This window comes from Mustela nivalis, assembly GCF_964662115.1.
Source record: "Mustela nivalis genome assembly, chromosome: 1".
In the NCBI taxonomy this organism is placed as follows: domain Eukaryota; kingdom Metazoa; phylum Chordata; class Mammalia; order Carnivora; family Mustelidae; genus Mustela; species Mustela nivalis.
In genome coordinates, this window is record NC_139020.1 from 7,983,852 (window position 1) to 8,007,895 (window position 24,044).

General features: G+C 36.7%; 1 protein-coding gene across 8 annotated transcripts in view; it reads right to left on the reverse strand.

The window, feature by feature from the left end:
• TTC3 (tetratricopeptide repeat domain 3) overlaps positions 1-24,044 on the reverse strand; it is a 131,304-nt gene that overhangs the window by 95,942 nt on the left and 11,318 nt on the right. For 5 of the 8 annotated variants that reach the window (XM_082722543.1, XM_082722544.1, XM_082722541.1 and 2 more), the window contains exons 2-11: positions 22,323-22,477; positions 21,234-21,276; positions 20,632-20,782; positions 20,083-20,170; positions 19,234-19,287; positions 17,713-17,833; positions 15,879-15,964; positions 14,588-14,682; positions 13,377-13,439; positions 3,508-3,562 (exon numbers count right to left, since the gene is read on the reverse strand). In XM_082722543.1, coding sequence (XP_082578669.1) covers positions 3,508-3,562; positions 13,377-13,439; positions 14,588-14,682; positions 15,879-15,964; positions 17,713-17,833; positions 19,234-19,287; positions 20,083-20,170; positions 20,632-20,782; positions 21,234-21,276; positions 22,323-22,466 — 900 coding nt within the window. In that variant the 5' untranslated portion in view covers positions 22,467-22,477. Of the gene's footprint in view, positions 1-3,507; positions 3,563-10,608; positions 10,735-11,438; positions 11,574-13,376; positions 13,440-14,587; positions 14,683-15,878; positions 15,965-17,712; positions 17,834-19,233; positions 19,288-20,082; positions 20,171-20,631; positions 20,783-21,233; positions 21,277-22,322; positions 22,478-24,044 lie in introns of those variants that run through there. The other 3 variants (XM_082722545.1, XM_082722547.1, XM_082722546.1) reach the window with 2 other exon arrangements.

Here is a 24,044-nt window from a genome sequence, read left to right on the forward strand (position 1 = left end):
TCCTGCACATAGGTATTTATAACAGCTTTATTCAAAATGGCCCAAACTTGAAAGCAACAAAAATGTCCTTCAGTAGGTATGCCTGGGTGGCTCAGTTAAATGTCTGCCTTTAGCTAAGGTCATGAACCAGGAATCTCAGGATCGAGCCCCACGCTGGGCTCCCTGCTCAGCGGGAAGCCTTTTTCTTTCTCTCCCCTCTACTTACTCTCTCACGCGCCCTCTCTCTCTCAAATAAATAAATAAATAAATAAATAAATAAAATCTTTTAAAAAAGTGTCCTTCAGTGAATGGATAAATCAACTGGCACAAGCCAACAATGAAGTATTATTCAGCACTAAAAGGAAATCATTATCAAGGAATGAAAAGACATGGCAGAAATGTAATGTGTGAAAGAGAAGCCTATCTGAGAACTGCATACCATATGATTCAAACTCTATGACATTCTGGAAAAGGTAAAACTAATGGAGACGTAAAAAAATCAGTGGTTGCCAGGGATTTGGAAAGGCAGATCAGGCGATCTGGGGGATAGTGAAACACTCTGTATAAATCAAAATAATGGATGTCATTACACATTGTCCAAACCCAAAGAATGCATAACACTTAGGGAGTGAACCCTTAAACTATGGACCTTGGTGATTATAATGTGTCTGTGTAGGTTCATCAATGTTCAAATTATACCAGTCACCTGGGGGATGCTGATAATGGGGGAGGCTATGCATGTGTAGAGGTTTATGGAAGATTACCTTCCTCTTAATTTTGCTGTGAGCCTAAATTTGCTCTAAAAAAGTAGTTTAGAGAGTGAAAATTTTCTGTTCAATAAATTAAGCCAGGAATAAACATTCTACATCGTCCTCAATGTAATTCAGAATCTTTTAGTACTCCTTTTTTCTGAACTGACAACAGAAAATTCAATGGTAACTCTAGAAAACTAAATTCAGACTCTGAGTTTCAGTAGAAGGGGGAAATTGGGAGGGGGAGACAAACCATAGAAACTGTGGACTCTGAGAAACAAACAGGGTTTCAGAGGGGAAGGGGTCGGGGGTTGGGTGAGCTGGTGGTGGGTATTATGGAGGGCACGTATTACATGGAGCACTGGCTGTGGTGCATAAACAATGAACTTTGGAACACTGAAAAGAAATAAAATAAAATGGGGGAAAAAAAGAAAAAAATTAAAAAAACAAAAAAGAATTCTATCATCCACAGAATAAGTGTTTATGGAGCACCTGACAAATGCCAGGTTCAGTGATGAACAAAGATTCTCTACCAAGCACAATGACTCCTAGTAAAAACAGCCACAAACTGATCACTCTCAAACAGAAGCACATCCAATGCTGGATTCTAAATCCACTAATGTCTCTTACTTGCAAAAGTCACTTTACCTCTCTGGGACTCAATCTCTTCATCTGTAGAATGAGGTATTTAAAAACAGACTCCAAAATCTGGATGCAGGAGTCCACCTGAAATTTCACAATCCCCCAGATTCTGATACACTACTCGGCCACATGAATCATAATTTGGAGGACTCTAAAATTCTCTGATTAATACTCACTCTGATTTAAAAACAAATTATGTAAAGCCAGGAATGAAGTCCGAAACATGTATCCTTCTGTGTCTTATCTGAAGCTCTACTTTAAAAAAAAAAAGTCGGGTATTTTTGTGATTTAGGAAAATACAGTGGTTAATATCACAAACACCTAGAATTAATCACTAACATTTGCTATATTTGCTTTAGATTCTTTCTTACTAAAAGAAATAAATATGGCAAAAATCCTCTTTGTACCCTCTCTAATGCTTCCTTCTCTAACTGCCCAGAAAGAAACCTCATCATGAGTCTGAAAGGTATCTTTCGGGCCTATATTATGCTTCTACTGCTTTTTTTCATTCAACACTATTTTTTAAAATCTATAAATGCTGGTCAACCAGTTAACTTATTCCAACTGCAATCTAGTATTCAGTTCATTCATTCACAAAATCAACAAATATTTACTAGGAAATGTTTGCTATGTGCCAAGCAGCTTGTCAGGCAGTCCAAATTCAATAGTGAACCAAGCCAACAAACAAAAAAAGTCCGTCCTCATGGATCTCACATTGTAGGGGAGGACACACAGTAATAATACATACAGCATGTTCAATAATGTTAAATGCCAACAGGAAAAAAGTAAAGCAGGGCAAGAGGGTAGCAACTGTCTAGGCAGGGGTAGCCCTGGCATTTTAGTAATGTGGCCAAGAAGCTTCCACTGAGAAAACTTTCAGTAAAACATGAAAGGAAATAAGGGAGCTAGCTCATGCTCTGGGGAAAGGTATTCAATTCTAGGCAGAGGGAAAAACAAGAACAAATGGGGAGTGGGCCTGGCATATATAAGGAACAGCTGAGGAGGCCAACAGGTCAACAAAGAGTGAACAAGGCAGAGAATGGTAGGAGTGAGGTCAGAGACATAATGGGTGTTTAAGAAAGAGGGACAGAGCAGATCAGAAGAATAATTTTGATAAGTGAAAATATCTTATCTATCCCTGCTTTATCAATAAATAGGTAGGTATCTGCACTTCTATGCCATTAAAACACCACTGCAATGACCACTTCGCATATTTTGCCATGTGTACATATTCCAAAAATGTTGTGGGGTACACATACTTAGAATAATTACAGCGTATGCACATCATAGTGCTCTCCAAGTTGGCTGCAACCAATTCTCACCCACTGGTTTATGGAAGGTTCCTGTTGGTAGATATATTCACCAACACTTGGGACTACTAGTCTCTTTAACCTTTGCCGAACTAAAGGACCTAAACAGTATCACATTGTTTTATTTACTTGCTTACATACACGTAGATCTGTTTGGAAGCTCTCTATTCTGCTATCTTGGTTTTGGTTTTCTAACTACAATTTTAAGTGCTAGGAAATAGAACATAGGTTATTTCTACTGCCCATTCATGATTTCTCCTCTGTGAAATGTATGTTTATGTACTAGACCATTTTCTACTGAGTTTATTTATTATAGCTCTTTGCATAGTTAGGACAAATTATCTCCTTCCAGGCTTATGATTTCATTCATGGTGTCTTTTGACATACTGAAGTTTTTCAGTTTAATTCAGTCAAATTTATGAAACCCCCAATACTGATTTGTGCACTGTTATTTAATAAATCCTTTCCCACCTCAAGGTTTTAAAAGCAGTCTCCTATGATTCCTCTCCTAAGTTTTAAGTTTCATTTTTCATTGTGAAGTCTTTACTCCATCCAGAATGTGCAGATGCGGACATCTCAGTCATTAAGGTACCCTCCAGCTTCTCAACATTTCTACGCGCTACTTGTCTGGCTCAGACACACACAGCCTCTCACTGCTGTGTTAAGTCTCCTTTCTGATTATGGAACTGAAGATTCCCCTCTCACATTCTTGAGCTTGATATAATTTTATCCAGCATTTCTACATATAAATTTACATCCTGTACACAGATTTTTCAAAAGTTATATGGCATTACCTGCCCAATGTAAAGATAAAAGCAACCTACCTTTGTCCAATTGCTCTTCAGGATAATAGCTCTCTTTCCATCACCAAGTGCATTTCTAAAAAGAAAAACAAGAAATATTCACTTTTATTTATTTCATAAAGGCACTATAAATTGTGTATCTATTTGTACTTCTTGAATTTTCTAGAAAAAAACCTAGTTAAAAATAATTTCTTAATTTTTAAAAATCCATATATGTCCATTATAGGAAATTTGGAAAATACAGAAAAGTAAAATAAAAGGAAAAAGTCACCCAGCGTCACAATCACAACTACCCAGGAATAACTACTTTTCGTATTTCTGGAATGTTTCCTACACATATCTACATCTTATCTGTGTCTAACTTGTTCTTATCTACATAGTTTTTCAGCACTACTTTTGCATGTCTGCAAGACTTCTGATCTCCTAAAAGATACCTCCCAGATCTTTTACACATCAGCTAAACCACTGTGGACAGAGCATAAAAGCTGAAACACAGATGGGAGGTAAGTTCAATACAACCACTAACTCCCCTCAGGACTGTTTGGGAACTTATTAATGCTCTGGCCTGCTTTCCCATATGTAAAATGAGAATGATTAATTTCAATTAGTTTAAGCCGATCACGGCAATCTCACTCCCCTTTCTACTGCCTGGTTTGGGGGTAGTCATATGCCCAGTGCTGAGAGTGCCCAATGAGAGTTTAGAGGACTCATCAGTCTTAAGAAAAGATTTACAGGAAGAACAAAACTAGGTAACTTATACTACCAGACAGCAGTACCTACTAAAAGACTGTATATAGTTTAAAAAAAAAAAAAGTCTATCTAAAGACAGATGACCTGATCAACAGATTAGGATAAACAAATCAAAAACAGATGCATACAGTCACCTGATCTAGATGACAAAAATGACCACTGCAGTGCATCAAGAAAACATATTCTTAAGAAAGAGTGATGAGTCAATTAAACATTCATACCCATCTTGAACCTACCTAACTGCAAAGTTAAATAATCAAGCTTTTAAAAGAAACACAGAACATTTAGCTGATGTTAGAAAAGCCAGAGACTATTAAACAGAAGCCAAAAAGTGCTTATTATAAAGGAAAAGAACTGATAAACAGCACTATGTTCAAGTTAGCATCACCCATTTGTTTAAAAAAAAAAAAAAGTGAAAAGGCAAGCCACAGAGTGTGAGAAGCTATTTGTAATGCATATATTTGACCAATGATTCAAATCCAAAACGTTTTTTTAAAAAACCTAAAGAATAAGACATTGACTCAAAAGAAAAACAAAAACAAAACAAACAAACAAACAAAAACAGCAAAACTCCAAACAGGTACTTCACAAAAGAGAATATCCAAGCGGTCAAGCAGCATATGAAAAGATGCTCAACTTAAATAACCTTAATTGACTTAAGGAAATGCAAATTAAAATCATAGCACTGTATCACTACATACCCATCAGAATGTCTAAATGAAATGACAAAAATAATAAGTGTTAGTAAGGACGTGGAACCAAAACTCTCATATACTGCTGGCAGGAGTGCAAAACGATACAACCATATAGGAAATTATATATGAAAGCTTAATAGACGCATACCCTTGTCCCAGCAACTCTACTCCTTAATTAGATTCTCAACAGAAATGAATACATATGTTCACAATGATACTATCTGTAAAAGCCAAATACTAGCAACTACCCAAATGTCCATCAACATTAGAATGGATAAAATGTGGTATATTCATGCAATAGATGAACACTGTACAACTCCATGCAACAATATGGATCTTGAAAAACAATGCTGAATGCCAAACATAAAAGAGCACATACCATGACTATTTACATTGCACAAAAACAGGCAAAACTAACCCACTGCGTTGGAAAATGGGGTAACAGTTAACCTGGGGAAGAAGGTAGGTAGATTAGGAGGAGGAATTTCAGAGGTACTAGAGTTGTGATGTAGGTATCAATTACTCATGTAAGGATTCTGAAAATTCAACCTATATTCTTATGAATTATACACTTTACAGTATGTGTAATTTTTTCTGAAGATTTTAAGAGTGATTCTTCTGCTGGAGACGGTAACGTCCAGCTTAATATGTAAATTACATATTAAGAGGAGGCAGACTGTCGAGTCCAAGTCACACAGACTAGAAAAATCCTATGTCTTTGATAATAACATTGTTGAGGCACTAAATATACAACCTTAGAGCCACCTTCTGCATTTCTTTAATGAGGTTTTCTTCACCATTTAAATAGGGTTTTCTGTTACTGGCAATGAAAATCACATCCTAATACAATGGCACACCTCATCTCTCCACTGCTTCCCTCTGCAAATGCTTTCAACAACTGCCTATACTATTTCCATTTCCTTTCATCTCAACCCACTCCAACCCAGGATCTACAAGCTTCCCATACACAGCTCCCCCTATGGCAACTAAAAAATGTCCATATTGCTCAATCTAAATTCCATTTGGCTTCTCAGCAACAACACGTACTACCGGTCACTCCTTTTCTTCCTTCCATGATGTCACACTTCCGATTTTCCTCTTACCTCTCTGGCTACCTCTTAACCGTCTCCCACACTGGTTCATCTTCCCTTAATTGGCCACTACTAGTGTCCCTCAAGGCTAAGTCCCAGTTTTCAGCTCATCCTTGCTCTACACCAGTGGGTCTCAACCTTGGCTACACATGAGTACCATGGGGGGGGGGGGCTACTAGAAGCCCAGTGACCAATTAATTAAATCAAAATCTCTGGGTTGGGATTATTTCTTCCCAGGTTGATTCCAGGGTGCAGTAAAAGTTGAGACCCACCTCCCCAAGCAATCTCATCCACATCTGCAACTTCAAATCATCTAGGTTAACTATCCCATGTCTCCATCTCTTGCCCAAATACCTCCTTGGAGTCCAGACCCACATAATTCATTGCCTATGTGACACTACAACTGGGATCCTTCAATCCTTCATCCTGGGATCCTGCAGGATGTCCAGGAGTGAAGTCAAGTTGTACTTCCTACAAATGTATCTCTTCCACTGATCCCAGTATTAGGGAGTAAGCCTATAATCCATGAAGCAGCTGAAGGCAAAAGTTCATAATAGTTCCAAACACCAAACCATAAGCAATCTCTGCTCATTTTACCTCCAAAACATCTCAAATCCTTCCTCTCCTCCATTTCTGCTACCATTACTCCACTAAGCTACCATCACCTCTGGCCTAGAGTACTGCAACAGTGTCCTAACCCAATTCATGCTGCATCCTCTCCAAACCCATTCTCCTCACTACAACCAGATTAATCTTTCTAAGGTCCTAATCATGGCATCTCACCTCAATTTAAAATCCTTTATTTATCAATGCTCTTCAAGGCCACAGTTATGTAGCCTAAAAGACCTTCCTTGGTCTAGTCCCTGACCACCACTCCCCTCCGCTGTATTCAGGCCATCCGACACACTATTAATTTCATGAGTACAATATCCGCCCTCCCAGTGCTGACCCACTGTCTAGAATACAGAACTATGTCTGGTTTTGCTCATTTCTGACATGGCTAGAAGCAGAACACCAATCATGCTTACTAAATCAATGTTGAATGTTACTGTTATTATAATTAATAAATACTATAACCACAGTACTATGTTGTTACAATCACATACATTATAAATATATTAGTGTGTGTGTGTATATATATAGAAATATCTATAAACTATAACGTACTTTCACATTTACTCGCATATGACCACATCTTCCTACTAAAACAAAGTAGGCATAATAAATTACATGGTGTGATTGCTCATCCAACCTAGTGTAGCTGAGGTGTACAGACTTGAAAGCTGGTATGACTTTAGCAAGGGCAATACATCTACACCATACATCTATGAAAACAGGAAGACTCAAGAGTTGCAAATGGTTACTTACTCCTGAAGACCATCTGACAAAATGGTAAGAGTACTGAACAGAGGGTTAAGAAAGAATATTCTAGACTAGATGCTCCAACAGAATACATAATACATGGGGAAATGTTACTTCTCCAGCCCTCTCACCTTCATATACAATATGGCACATTTTGCCCTAAAACACGTTGGGAGCAAATACGTATTTCTCCCTCCTCTAGCTTCCATGTGGATTTGCTAGGTTAATCACTTTTGAGCTCTCTCCTTCCCCACCCCTCACTAACTTTTCCTGAGGATAAATAATGCTGGGGAGGGGCACTAATCTTATGTGGCTAAACCTCTTTTATTCTCTCTTTGGAATCTTATACTGAACACTATCATTATACCAGATTCCCTTTTCCTCCAAGCTTAAAGTTCACAAAGGTTCCCGTTGCCAGTTCTGTCTGTGACCATGGGTGAACAAGAAGTCACTTGGCCTTCAGACTCTTCGGGTAAGGCCCTACTCTCCAAAAACTGTGTCAGCACTGGAGGGAACACTGGATCACCATGAGCCTCGTCTTCTGTGTCTATTTCTTAACTGAATCTGGACTTCAGAAGAAAAGAAGATGCTATTTATTAACTCTCTCAAACTAGAATATATGTATGAACTTCACAAGTCATAAAAGGATTATAACTTTCTTTCTTCCCTACTATAAATCATCACTTCTAGGGCCTAAGACCAACAAAGAAATAATGATGTTACTCCCCAAATTCCTAGATCTTACAATGAAGCAACAAAAGCAGAATTCAGATGGTTACTGCCAAATATGCAGTGAGTGATAACCACCGACTGAATAAATACAAACATTTAAATCAAAAGTTAATGTCTGGAATTAAGGTTACATAGCTCTGGGCACCTGGGCAGTTAAGCATCTGCCTTCAGCTCAGGTGATGATCCTAAGGTCCTGGGATCAAGCCCTGCATCAGGATTCCTGATCAGCAGGGAAGCTGCTTCTCCTCTCCCTCTGCCTGCCTCTCTGCCTACTTGTGCTCTCTATCAAATAAATTTTTAAAATAAAATCTTTTTAAAAAAATTACATAAGCTCTTTCATCCTAGTAAAAGAAATCAGGAATTTATCAGGATATACTCACACCTGAATGTAGAACACAACTAAAAGGATAATCATTACAAAGCTATAATTTTTTAAAACTAAGTAATTTATATTCTAATATAAACTAACCAAAGCAGCAGTAATCCACTGAGTAGAAGACTATGGAGCCATGAACATAAATAAGGGTGTATCTCTATATACACTAATACACAACAAGCTCTGAGATTTAAGTATTTAAAAAAAAAAAAGGCAAGAAGTACAACAGTATGTATAGTATGCTCCCACCCATGTTAAAAAAAAAAAAATACACACACACCCCCATACATATATATGCACATCACACTGAATCAAACAAAACTGCCTACATTCTGGATTATAAAAATGGCAACTTCATTTGGTCCAACATACTAAGTGCTTATATACGCATAAGATATTATGGAAATACATAAAACACACCGAAGCTCCCCCCATGCTCTAGGATTTTCTTCTTAAGTATGTTCCACGCCCAACCTGGGGCTCAACTCATGACCCCAAGATCAAGAATCACACATTCTCTCCTGACTGAGTCAGCCAGGCACCCCCACACTAGAGTTTTTTAAATTCTCACAGGAACATAACATTGATTTGATTTATACCTCTGGCCTCAGAGAAATTCAGAAAAACACAAAACAAAACCAAAAACCAGAAGTCATTTAAAGGCTATCTGCCTGCTATTAATCATAAGTTGGATCTAACAGAAGGGAATATGGTAGGTAGTTAAACACTGAAGGTCAAAGTAAATGCCAAGTTTAAAATTCCATAATTTTCCAAAGTAAATTTAAAAAAATCCAAGGCTCAGCCTTCCCTTTTTCCAATTACATTTCCCCTTACACAGTTTATCACATCCCATCAAAGAATTCAAATTTCCACATAGGAATACCAGAAAAAAAGAATAAAACAGTAAAGAGGCACAGCCTGATGATACACCTCACATAAGTACTGTAACTACAGAAGCCATGGATATACCTAATTACTTTTTTTAGATTCTCCTTTAAAAATATGATTACTTCGATTAAAACTATCATTCTAAAGTTCCCTATATATAACTGCCAAATTGTAAAGTGAACTTCTGGAAAACCTGAATAAAAGGACATCGCAGCCATGATGGGCATTTGGGATACAGTGCACACAGTCCTGAGCCTGAAGGACTCAGCAGAAGCTGTGGCAGAAAGTAGCATATTTCCGCACAGCGCCCCGACCCAACCCGCCGGCCCCATTCCACAGATTTCCCAAGTGCAACATTTGCAGACCTGGAGGTGCACACGTATGATGAACGGTAGTTCAGATGGGCTCTTGGGCTCACCCACATTCATCCAAAGGTGGTACGAACTGTGACTACCTGGCATTAAAGCCACCACCAGCACTTTGACCATTTCTTAATGAAGCACTTTCCCCACACATATCTCACCTGGGGCTCCCCACCATTAGTCTTAAAACACTTCTATTTCTCTTCTTTCGAGATCACTTTCCCTTATTTTATCCTTGCTATTTTAGTGAACAGTTTGGTTTTTTTTTTTATCTTATGTGCATTTTTAATTTTACTATTATAACTTTTCATCACATATTTCAAGTATACATAAAAGTACAGAGAATAACATTAAAATAGTCAACACTCTTGTACCAGCTTAGCAAGATCTTAACATTTTGCCATATTCACTTCAGATCTTCTGACAGAACTGTTAGAGTCGACAAGCACTGTGTACCACTTTCTCATCACCAATCCTTTTCCTTCTTTCCCTCCCCAGAGACAGCCACTCCACTGGTGTTCAACATGCCCATGCATTTATAAAACATTTTTAATACATAACTATGAATTAACTATAATGTGTTTGTCACTTCGCATAGTTTGACATTATATAAATCGCATCATACAAATCATTCTGCAACTTGCTTTTTCACTCAACATTGTCATTTTAACTGCTGCATAAAATTCCATTGTATGAATATACCATCATTTATTTATCCATTCTCCCACAGATGGACATTTAAGTTGTTTCCATTTTACTTTTACAAACAATGCTATTGTGAAGGCTTGTACGTATCTTCTCAGGTACACATTTGAGTTTGGAGGATAGGAGCCTAGAAGTGGGCTGCAGAGTATGCACATCTTCACCTTGCCAAATTGCTGTCCAAAGTGATTGCACCAATTTACACTGTCTCCAGCCGAGTATGCAAGTTTCTTTTGTTCCACATCCTCTCAAACACTTGGTATTATGAGGTTTTTAAAATTTTTGCCAATCTGATGGACATGAAAGAGAGACTCAAAGTTTGTAATCTGCATGTCCTATAAGGATACTCATGTTTATCGACTATTTGAACCATTTAAGGTTTTTTTTTTCAGCTTTCACATTGCCCTTTGATTCTACCAACCCCTTTCCATCGGGATTAAGAGCAGAAACTCTGCATCCAGGCTGCCTGGCTCCATCACACCCACCTAGTTTCTGTGGATACTTTGCTTGACCTCCCATTTCTGTTTCCTCATCTCTAAAGAGATAGCAGCACCCACTTCACAGGGTTGTTGAGGGCTTTTTGAGCCTGTATGCATAAAGTGCTCAGAAGAGTGCCAGGGAGGTTGGATGCTTTACTCCCAGGTGTCCCATAGCTGCTCAGCCAGATTCCCATGACAGATCTACCAAACCTCAGATGTGAGAGCTTCAATACATCCCAACGTGGTAACTCAGCTAAAGGGCATGGGTCCTTCTGTTTCAATGGCACGAGTGAATCCCTGGCAATGTGTTCCTTTCTGAAGTCACATTATCTACTCACTCCACTAGGAGTGAGATGTACTGTAAACTCAGAAAACATTATCCCTACATTACTGAGTAAGGCATATAAACAACATGTGAGAAGGTGGGAAACACCAAGAAAATTGTGTGGCACAATGTTTCCGACATTGACATCTAATACATATCGGTGATTGCCTGAGAAGGAAATGTTGCTAACCTGCATCTAGTGAAAACTTCGATGGTGCTGAACCACAAGCTAGATAGACTCTCAGGAAGGAGGTACAAGGATTGATGCACAACCCTGCTCTTGACCTTTGCCTCACCAGGCTACCTGGCTTCTGTAATTCTACTTTGATGCACCTCCTTTGCAGCGCAGTTTTAAGAGGATCTTCCTCGAGTGTCTAGCATTCAACACTCATGAAAGAGGGCAGAAACCCCCTGGCTTGCCTCTCCGCTCTGGGAGCTCCCCTACGCAGAGTGGATGACCTTTTGCCCAATCAAGGTTTCGATTTTCACAAGAGGCTAGCCAAGTTGCCAACCTATGCATCTTGAAAGCACAGATTCACCATCAAACAGCATAGGAAATCTGCAATTCTGGACCTAGCCAGATACAATAACCTAAGGACATTTGCAGCTCATTTCTTGTCAGAACCAGTTGAGGACAGTGGTATTGATGGAAGACTGTGTCCAGCCCATCCATTCCTCTAGTCTAGATAGCCTCGCTTTATCCACGGCTTAAGCCATCTAAAAGCTGCATAACGTTAATACAGCGGTATTCTCCGAGGTGGTTGGATTACTGGTGATTTTTATTTTCTTCTTTTTAAACTCTTGTATTTTCCAAATTTTCTACCATGAGAATGTGTTCTGTTTACAATAAAAGAAAAACAAATGTTATTTTTAAAAGCTACATACTTGGAATATACTCTCTTCCCCACTCCCACCCTCCCGCATCCCAACCATAAGTACTTCAACTAAAAACCACTAGTTTCAGACTCTCTGCTTTCATGAGAAAACTCCACAGAAAAATTTATTTGTGAAACCCAAAACTGCACATTCAGGGAGTTTTCTGCTTTGAACAGGAATGCTGCTGAGGTTCTTCTCTACTCCATCACTCACTTCATGTTACTTGTAAGTCATACAAGGAATTTCTTCCAGAACTAAACATCAGGAAAACTGCTTCACCTGAGCAACTTCTGTCCTTTTTTTCATGGACAGTGAGAATCGTGTAACTTGTCAGGTTTTCTCCTTTTATTTTAAGCAACAGAAAGGTCAAATACAAGTATGAATTATAACTATTAACTGTGTAGGACCTTATCCCTATATAGCTTTATTTTGAGGATCCCCAGCTCTAAACTGGTTTTTAGTTTGTTTTGTTGTGTTTTTAATATTTTTCTACCAAGCAGATTTATCCCTGAAGCCACTCTAAGCCCTTCTTACAGTAAGGCAAGACATAATTAAATGTAACAGCATACATTGCTCTCTATTAATACTTGTAATTTATATCCTAAAAATTTTAAACTGAGGGACAACAAAATCATGGTGCAGTGTTAACAATCTCTTTCAACTAATAAAAACTCAATGCAACATAAGAAACTAAGAATTAATTAATAAATTAAGAATTAGTTAAGAATTAATGATGATTTCACTCTAATGGTTAAACCATTAAATTTCTTTTCTTTCTTTCACTTACAAATGAGATCTACTTAATTTTTTTATACTAAGCTATAGAAAACATCAAAAATTCTTCCAGAATTATACAGAATAAATTAAGAGAGCAAAAGAAGATAACACAGGTACTATAAACAAAGACTTCAACATCATCAGATAAGATCTGTATTCAAATGTTGACATCAGTACTTATGAGTAAGTAAGTCTGCCCAAATGTAAATGTGGAGAATAACATTAGCTATTAAGTGTGTTTTGAGACCTAAGGAACGATGTAAAATACTTAAAACAGCACATACGTTATCCACTCAATCAGAACAGCTGCTGCTGTCGTTGTTAGCATAGACCCTATAGAGCCCCTTTAACCATTTAACTATGACTGACAAAAAACTCCTGAAAGATTTTCTTGTATATCTGCAGAACAGAAGTATTTCTCAAAAAATGCATATTTAACGTAACAGCTCAGTGTCGGGTACTCTAACCAACTTACCTAAACTGTCCAGTGCGAAGAAAACAAAGAGCTCGGTTACCATAAAGAAGATGATTTTCGGGTCTTTAAAAGAAATAATGTTTGGTCAGTAAAGTACATTACGTACAAAACAAATAAAAAGCTCACAGAAAAAATAAGGCATGAAAACCTTTTCAAAAACTTTACATCTTTGTGGCAGAGCAGAAAGAATATAGGAGTCAGAGACCTAACTGGCTAAGTCTTCATTCCTTTACTTCCTATTCAGTAACTTTGTTCAAATCAACCTACATTTCATTATATTCAAAATGTTCTACTTTTTCTGCCTAGCTCATAGGAACATTATGAGGATCAAATGAGGCATATTAAAAAGCTAGCAGATCACAAGTATGGTGTAAGTATAAAGGACAGAATTATACTTATGTAAGTCAGGACTATACCACTTTGACAAAGAACTCTGACAAAGTCAGTAAATTTCAACAATTTAAATAGCTTCATTTCAAATTTTGTCTTTTCTCATTTAATCTGTTTTTTTCCTCAGAACAGAGCAGCAGCCTTCCAGATATGGTGTGCTACCCTGATTCACTCATTCCCCATGGAGATAAGCAAGGTAGGAAAGACAGTAGCTGTCTACAGCACATCCTCCAAAGACTGCTTCAGTATTAGATGGCGCAGCTAAGATATCAGTAGGAACCAAGTATAAGGTACACATGCATGGAAAGCTAAAAATTTCTAGCTTTTTTTCTAGCTTAAAATTTCTGTTTGCGGCTGAGCAAACAGAAGATGAGGTAGAGAGAACACAGACTCTCTCAACAATTCCAACTATTAACCTTTAAAAGTCCCCTCTTAGAAAGCAAAAATTCCTGAATGGGTAATATCTTAATTATTAGTAACTAGCCCTTTCTGATTAGTTAACAATTTGGAAGGTATTAGCTGAAGGCAAAACGAGAACAAGAAAAAACAGGTGACCTATACTGGAAAGCCTAAGAGAAAATGGGCAGGGTAGAAGCAATATTCACAATTCTGCCTAACTTGCTTGAATTTTACTACTCAGTTAAGTTCATCTACCCAGGCCATCCCTAACACTTCTAATTCCGAATGGTAAGAAAATCTATTCTACATAGCAAGTTGAGGATACTCTCTCCAATTCCTTGCCTTGCTTTTATTTCTCCTGACTAGCATTCCAACTTGATCTGCCACACAAAAAGGATCTCATTGTTCTATTTTGCTCTTACCTATATTCAATGGCTCTGGTGTAATAGATAATAGCTATATCAAATCTTTCTTTTGAAAACTCTTCATTTCCTTTCATTTTCATTAGTTCTCCTTGCTGAGAAACCAACGTGAAAGAAGACCCATCAATTAAAAGCAAAGACAATCAAGAACCTCAATATCTAGGAAAAATGGTTCTGGGCTTTTACTTCTGGTAACAGAAATAAGCTGGGGGATACTTATATAAAAAATGAGAACCCAATAGCTAATATTTTGGTATATTTATTTTTAAAAATCTGCTTCTGATGATTCAATGCTAACTCTGTTAAAGGAATATTAAAAAGTAAACAAAACCACCACATTATGAATAACAACTAACAATTTATCCCCTTGTGTATAGTATTTGGCAGGCCCACTTTTAAAAATACCTCATATACCAGGGGAAAAAACAGAGGCAAGGTAAAATTTTAAGTTAGAAAATGTGATATTATACAATAATCCTGGGTGCTTAAAAAATGATATATAAATTGGTAGCATAGAGATAATGTTGAATATATTAATTGCCAAAAATTGAGGCAGCAAAATTGGCAAGAATGAAATCAAAGATGGTATAGATATAATGGAAACTTTCACTTCAAATAATTGAATTTTCAAAATAAACAGATTAAAATAAACTGGATCCTATAAATGGCTTTAGTAAGTGAATTAAATAGAACATTAAATAGTTTCCTAAATCCTTCTTTAAAAATTTAGTTAAAATCATATTTCCCAGGGTACCTGGCTGGCTCTGTTGGTAAAGAATATGACTCTTGATCTCAGGGCTGTTAAGTCTGAACCCCACCATTGGGAGTAGAGATTACTCAAAAATAAAATTTTTGAAAAAAAAAAAAATTTCCTTTGAATGAATTCTATGGCATAAGAATTACATCTCAACAAAGCTGTTATCAAAGAAAATTACATTTCCTCAACTAATTAAAAATCTTTTAGTTTAAAAAATCAAATTTTAACTTTCAATTAACTCTTAAAATACATTTAAATGTTTATTATTCAAAATTCTACAAATTTATTTAATGACATATAAATATGTATATTTAAAATACAAATGTAAAATTTAAAAATTCTGATCAAAATGTTGTTTTTCTCTTCCAAAAAAATAAATATTCCAATCAAAATTTATTAAAATGTTCCCTTAAACATGTTACAATAGTTCCTTGTGTGCTGACAAACAGCAGTTTTATTGAACTTTCTGAATGCTAATAGAAGTTCTAAAAGATAAATTTTAAAATATACTTACAAGTAAGTATTTATTCTCACCTCTATACATTCCGCACAATTTTGAGTTTTAAATTCTTCAAGCAAATTGCAGTTTTCTGTTACAACTTTAGTTATGTGATACTTGTCTAAATTTTATTTTTAGGAGAGAGTGAGAGAACATTTGTTTAAAAAAAAAAAGGCAAATTGGTATTGTTAAAGTTCTAAAACTTAGGTTACATAGGTCAGTCCATAAGATCAATTAATTATTGCACTTTCTAATAACATGTTTCTTGTAATATTTTACACGTATCAAATAATAACCTAAAGTGAACTAATTAAATGTTTTAGAATACATTAGATTCATTGCTTTTGAATCTAATCTGTTTTATTATTTAACATTAAAAAAAGCACTTATTATTACATAAGTTCTAAGTGTACCTAAAACAAATCCTCAGTCATAATATTCCAATTAGGCCTCATAATTACTCAAGTTAGTTAAACAAACATTACTGAGCACCTATGGTATACCTGGAACAATGTTCAACAAAAATATTTGAGACCAAAAACCTGGAAAACTCTCTAAATCTATTTAATGTAACAAAGAATTTTAAGTATCTTAATTCAACATTTTGACTCTCACAAATGAAATGTTAAGATGTTATTTGAAATACATGTTATTTAAAAAAAAATGTTTTAATTTGATAAACTAATTAAAATGCAGTAGGTAATAACCAAAATTTATGTTACAAGTTTATCAGACCTCATTTCCTGTATTTTTAGCTGGTGCTATAGATTTAAGTGTTAATACTTATCCCAACAAAACTATAGTTAAGCCTCTAGCCAAACACATACATTTCCAAGATGAAAAGGTATCTAAAATCTAAATTTAAGGAAGAATTTCAGAAGTTCATCAAATAAGGTAATAAGGGACAGAGTAAAATTACAGGATAAAAACCCGGGCTTTGAAATCAGGGAGACTTAATTTCTCATCTCGGTTCTACAACTCAAGAGACTGTAGAAGTATCACTTAACCTCCCGAAGTCTTAGTTTGCTTATTTCTACAATAGGGACAATAGGAGCTACCTTACAGAGCTATTGTAAAGAAGAGAACAGAGAGAAAAAGAGAGAGAATGTGAGAAGCAACCCTCCATGGATGCCTAATACATGATATTGGTCCTCTACTTCTACCATAAAATCTACACTATAATTACAGACCTCCAGAACAATGAGAACCACCTTTATCAATGTAATACAGCCTAGTATGTAGTATCAGAAAAACCTGTCTTTGTGTTTAAGCTTAATTTCTGTCTACCACTTAGATCAACAGTATAAAATTTAACCCCTTCTCAAGTGGTGATGGGAAATTACCAGTCATAAATTAAAGAGCCAAATAGTCCTGTTTCAAGATCCCTACAACTATACTATAAAAACACTGCTAACATTCAAATGCTTTAGAGAGACCTATTTCACAAAGTTAAAAAAAAAATACAGATGGCAGTTTCATTATACCAAAGAATAACAGGGTCATCAGGAACATGAAAATTATAATCTTAGCTCTGTTATTTAATTCTCTTTTGAAGGAGAATACATGAGGTTCCAGTTGTGGATCCTTTTTGGGGGTATTTTATATATAACTTACAGCATTAACTTGGTAAGATTTTTAGAAGTGTGACATCACAGAAATCATTAAGACAGGAAATACAGAAAAAACCTAACTATGAGGTTACAGTTCTCTTATTCAGGCTTTTCTTTACAATAGAAAAAGATTTTTTTTAAGAGAAAACATTCCTTAAGATCCTAAAATAAATAAGAGATCACATAAACACACATCCCATTTTCCTAAATAATGGCTTTAAAAACTGAGTCAGGTAACAATTTAAGCATTTATACTTACATTCAGTAAAGAAAATACTTAACATTGGCCAACAATTGTCTACTGCTCCTAATTTAGGTAGAATTGTTACATCGCCTGTGTATTTCACCCAATTCAAAGCTTCTTCCATTGCCAAGATTTTCTGTATCAAAAAGATGAAGAATATGATTTGGGTTTTAATTTTATTTTTTTAAAGATTATTTATTTATTTATTTGACATACAAAGATCACAAATAGGCAGTGAGGCAGGCTGAGAGAGAGAAGAAAGCAGGCTCCCTGCCAAGCAGAGAGCCTGACGCAGGGCTCGATCCCAGGACCCTGGGATCATGACCCGAGCTGAAGGCAGAGGCTTTAACCCACTGAGCCACATAGACGCCCTTAGGTATTAATTTTAAATATACATGTGATACCATAAACTTAAAATACAGTATTTCAGATTCTTAATAAAAACTTATACAATCTTGTATTTTTATTACTCATGAAACCTAGAATAGCTGGACCCCAACATCTAAGTTAATAGATACCATGGACTCATATAATGTCACATCGTCAAGTAACCTCAGGCTACCCTCAGAGCCCAAGATGCTGCTTCAATTACTACAAACCTGGAAGTTGAGGTGGACAACCTGGCCAGCGGCTGCCCTGGGAGAAGGAGGATGCAAGAAGACAAGGTGAATGAGAGGTCTCAGATCTCATCTAAACTAGGACTTTCATCCTTACCACAAGGTTAAAGCAGAGCAAGGTGCCTGAAAGGGCCTGTGTATTTTAAATGGTCTATGGCAAACAGAAAAGTAAGAAGATAAACAGGAGGAGTGCAGCTGTGCAAATAAGCACTCAGTGCAAAGATCTTCACAAAGAGTAAGGAGTTCACAGGAATGTTATTCGTACTTCTAGTCTGAAATGACTTCAGAAGTAGAAGAGTTATCAATACTCACATCAGGTTTAAGGGAAACAGGTAGATGTTTATTTTACCAGGAGCAATGAAAATTGGCTTTCATTTTATCTGGAGATTATCTAGTAATTACGTATCAAAAATGTTGGGATGCTGGGTGGCTGAGTTGGTTAAGTGGCTGCCTTCCACTCAGGTCATGATCCCAGGGTCCTGGGATCGAGCCCCACATTGGGCTCCCTGCTCAGCAGAGAGCCTGTTTCTCCCCCCCCTCTGTCTGCTGCTCCCCCTGCTTGTGCTCACTCGCTCTTTCTCTCTCTCTGACAAATAAATAAATTGAAAAAAAAATCTAAAAAAAAAAAAATGTTCACACCCTGGACCTAATAATTTCATCTAGGAGAATATATACCAAATAAATAAAAAAAGAATCAATGTGTAAAAGCAGCCCCAAATTACACTCACACATGGGGGAGGAGGGAATGACGCAAACCCCCAAAATAAGGAGACTGCTTAAGCAAAATACAGAAATCAATACTAGCAAATACTACATGTAAAACACTAACTTGAGAACCCAATTCATGGTGCAAAGAGCAGTGAGACATCTGCCATTTTATCGGCAGTGGTCATGCTGGTTTCCCGTGTTTAACACTTACATTTTCTATTTTATAACCAATTCTCAATAAGCCTCCAATAAAGAATGAATCATTCTGCAAAACAAAATAAAACATGAACCATCTTCAATCAGTTATACTTGAAATTTGCAATAGACAAAAAAAATGCTGCATTTCAGGACTACTGCTATGTGTACAGAATCCGCTTCCCACAAGCACTTTCATGCCCAGTTTACCCCCTCAGAACCCTAAGACAAGAATTCAGAAGTAGTCTTACACTTGCTTCTAATAATTAAATGGCTTAGTGTGACTTTTAGATGTATGGACTTTAAAGTTCATTACACCAAGATTTTTTATGAAAATACACTGGCTGATATAAGGAATAGCAAAGGATTATCAGCAGGAAATGAACACTTGGCACCATAACTCCATAACCAACTGAAATAAGAAAAATGATCAAATGGCTTTCAAGGGAAAAAACTCTCAGTATAATACAGGGCACTGCCTCAAATACTATATAATAAAAGTCTACCCCAAAGAACAAGCATTTGTTGTGGTACTGCTGACAGCGGCATGATTTTACAAGAAAGAACCCATCACTTTCAGTAACAGAAGTTCCTGGGAACCAGCAGCTTTCTTTTGTCTGTGACAAATTCTATTTTCTATCCTTTAATGAGGAGGAATGGTCCTGGATCTCATCATTCATGTCAGGAAGACTGCTATCTACCTAATCTCTCAAATACATAGGACAAACTCACGGACAGCAGAATAATCTCAGGTTAAATCCAACTGAAACCATCACCTGTTAACCACTATAAACGAGTAACGGGCCTGATACCACATTATTATATTCTTTACATACACGGGGGAAATACACATTCTACCACTTACCACAACTTTCTTTGCCAAATCCACAATATCTTCCATCAATTCCAGATGTTGTAATTTCTTCAAACTTATCTCAGAAGCATGAGAATTACTTAAATACAAATTCATTTTTTAGAAAATTAGGTTCTCACATATAAAAATTCATTGAGCTTTACACTTTACTATATGTTATACCTCAATTTAAACTACTTGAAAAAAATTACATTCTCTCTTTCTTTACTCTAGGTAACCATAAGCTGTTTACTAAGTGGACAAAATACTATACCTTTTTCTCTCTTCTGTACTACAATGTTGCTATTTATAAACAAGCATATTAATTTTCCCTCAGTTTCAAATCTACCATCTAATGCTCCTCAGAGGTTCATTCATCATAATGTCACCATGATTAGTCATTCATAACCCAAAGCATTAACTTTTCCCATCTTATTACATAAGAGTGAAATTGAACAGTATATACAAAAAGACAAGCCTTCCCCTGCACTTGGCATTCCTCAAAAATGGGCAACATGCTTATCACTGTTTACACAAAATGAATGACGTATAGTAACTTACGTGGCCTCCACACAGGGGTGCAACCGTGATATTATAGAACTGTGCTGACGTTGAAACAGAAGTGGCCAGAAGATGTATATTTTAATGGCATCACAGTAATCTTGCAGGACAGAAACTGGTTTACTACACCACATATTGCAGATGTCAAATTCTTTATTAAAAAAAAGTTTTAAATTAATATTTTTTGCCTCATTTTGGAATAAATCAACACTGTTAATAGAGAAATGGCTACAATGGATATGGAAAGGTAAGAAAAAAGAGAATGCGTAAAACAGAAGAAAGGGACTAAAAGGTAAAACTTCCACTTATAAAATATGTAAGTCACAGGGATGTAAAGTTCAAAGTATAGTCAATAACATGGTAATAACTTTGTATGGCAACATAACTACACTTATAGTAAGCGCTGCATAACATATAAAAATGTCCCATCACTATAGTGTACACCTGAGACTAATACCATACTGCATGTCAACTATCCTTCAATTAAAAATACATACATCAAAACGTAAAAAAATGAAAGATATGTAGGACCGTTATGTTGATGTGAATGGATGAACCTCCCCCAACAGTCTCTCAACAAATTAAAATACCAATTTACTCACCTAAGTTTCTCTCACTTTGGGTAAAATCTTTATACTTCATACCCTAAATGGAAAAAAATTCTTTTCATTTCTATCTGATGAAATGCATAAGTACAGCTTTCAATTTTTAATGTAAGGATTATCAGTACTAAAGTACGAAATTTTTCAGTGCACATTTACTTATACACTCTGACTATAATATCTTCAGCTGGTGAGCCTTTCAGGCTTTTTTTAATACTGTTTCCCCTAAGTCTGCGTCTACAGCTGTTTCTTGAAAGCTACTCTAATCTCTAGTTAGAAAACCATCTTTCCCCATCACTCATTCTCTGGTACTGCACATTGTAGAGATACTATTTACCTTCCCTTCCAAAATTGCATTTGTAACTCCCTGTAAAAACTTTTGTCCCACAGGTGCCTGGGTGGCTCAGTGGGTTAAAGCCTCTGCCTTCGGCTCAGGTCATGATCTCAGGGTCCTGGGATCCAGCCCCGTGTCAGGCTCTCTGCTCAGCGGGGAGCCTGCTTCCCCTCCTCTCTCTGCCTATCTCTCTGCCTGCCTCTCTGTGTACTTGTGATCTCTCTCTCTGCCAAGTAAATAAATAAAATCTTTAAAAAAAAAAAAAAAAACTTTTGTCCCACAAAACATCTTTACTCCCATAGCTCTGAATCAAAAAAAAAAACCTTTAAAATGTAGACATTAAGTCTTCAGCATAATAAAAAAGGATCTGGGGGCACCTGGGTGGCTCAGTTGGTTGGGCAGCTGCCTTCAGCTCAGATCATGATCCTGGGGTCCGAGGATCAAGTCCCACATCAGGCTCCCTCCTAAGCGGGGAGTCTGCTTCTCCCTCTGACCTCTCTTCTCTCATGCTCTCTCTCAAATAAATAAATAAAATCTTTTTTATAAATAAATAAATAAAGATCTATAACTATGAGTGGTGATGGATGTAGTTTTAACTAGACTTAATGTGGTGATACTTTGACAACATACACACATTTCAAGTCATTATGTTGTACACCATAAACTAATACAATATCATATGTCAATTATATCTCAATAAAATAATAAACCTTTAAGAAGACACAACGTTTAAACAAAAAAGCAACAAATCTTACCACCCCATCGCAGTAAAGTTGAGTCACACGAACATAATCATTGGACATAAATTCAGGAGCAAAGACAAAATCATCCATATAAGGGCAATCTTCTAACAAGGCATCATCTGCTACAGTGAAATCTCCCAGGGCAAAATCGTCCATGCTGTACCATCCTAAAGAAACAACACAAACCCGAATCAGTAATTAAATCATGTGAGGTAATATGAGAAGCAATCTTCCTGGCTTCTATGGTATACTAGAAAAATTCTTCGAACTTAAGCCTCCCCAAAATAATCATAAGAACATTGAGTCTGGAAGATTCTCACCCTCAGTCTGCTGCTATTCTTTTCCCAACTCTCTTCAAATACCAGTTTAATCTTTTTTTTCCCTTAGGCTCACATAGTCACCATCTCTACTCTGAACTTATCTCTTTACAGGTCTCCTTTAAATGGAAGATAATTAAGGGCTTCTCCACTTTTGTATGTGCCCAGCACATGATAAAGCCCCCAAATAATTGTTTGCTGGATGAACAAAAGACATCTTTCCACTGCTGCCCTTTTACCCCATTGCTTTTACTGCATCCTATGAAACATGCCATTTCACCACACACAATCTCCGCCATATTCTCAACCTCCTGGCCAGAAGTAAATCCTGACTCCACTGAGAAAATGGTTTCTTTTTGGCTACTTACTTTCCCCTATCCATCCACCCGTGTATGTTCCTGTCTTGGGCAAAGGGGCAGAGCTGGAGTGGTACAGGGCAAGCTTATCAATCTCCTAAATCCCCACAGCCACACCACCAGACTTCCATTCTCCTAACAATTGCTGCATCTGGCGCTCTCACAACTACAACACACGACACTGCTAGATTGCAAATGTGGGCAAAACTCACGTTGCCAACAGCCTCATATTATCAAACATAGTATCTATGTTTTAAATAGAATATTTCAATGGGGGAAAGGGAAATTAGGGCTGGAGTTTCAGACTTAAGGATTTTTTCTGGAAGAAAGTTTAGTAATAAAAATTTATCGCCATCAGAGAATAGTTACAAAACATAAACATCACTAAAAAATGCAGCATGGTAGTACTTCTAACTCTTGCCCAATTAATGGCCTTCTTTTCCTATCATCATCACTACCACCATTCACACGATTTCTTAGACTTTCCCACTTCAAACCAAGTTTCTTTTTTCCTAAACAAGACCACCATCAGTCCTCAAAATACAAATCTGTTTTATTCTTATCACATCCAATTTGTAGTATGAAAACCTTATAGTATAAGAATCGAAGAACAATAACAATCCTCCTAGCCAACTATTCATACTATTTATCACACATCATACCAGGCATTTTTACGTGCATTATCTTGTTCAATCTCATCACCTGCAGATATATGGGAAGCATTCTGAATAAAATAAAGTAATTGGCTTAAAGTCACCAAGCCAGGAAGGATTCAAACACAGGTCCTCTGATTCCATAGTCTCCTGCTCTATTTCACTGTATCTACCTTTCCTTGTCACTGCCACCTACTTAACTCTTGCTTGTTGTTCTGTTTATGAACATGGACCATTAGTTCAGAGAACTCCCCACTCTCCTCCAAACTCTCACCATGCCAGCCACATCAGCCCATGCAGACAATAGACAATCCCTTCAAGACCCCAACCTTGCTGTTGACCTCCTAGATTAAAATAATCTTCACCACCCCTGATACCTAGGCTCTTCCTTCCCAAGGCTACACTTCA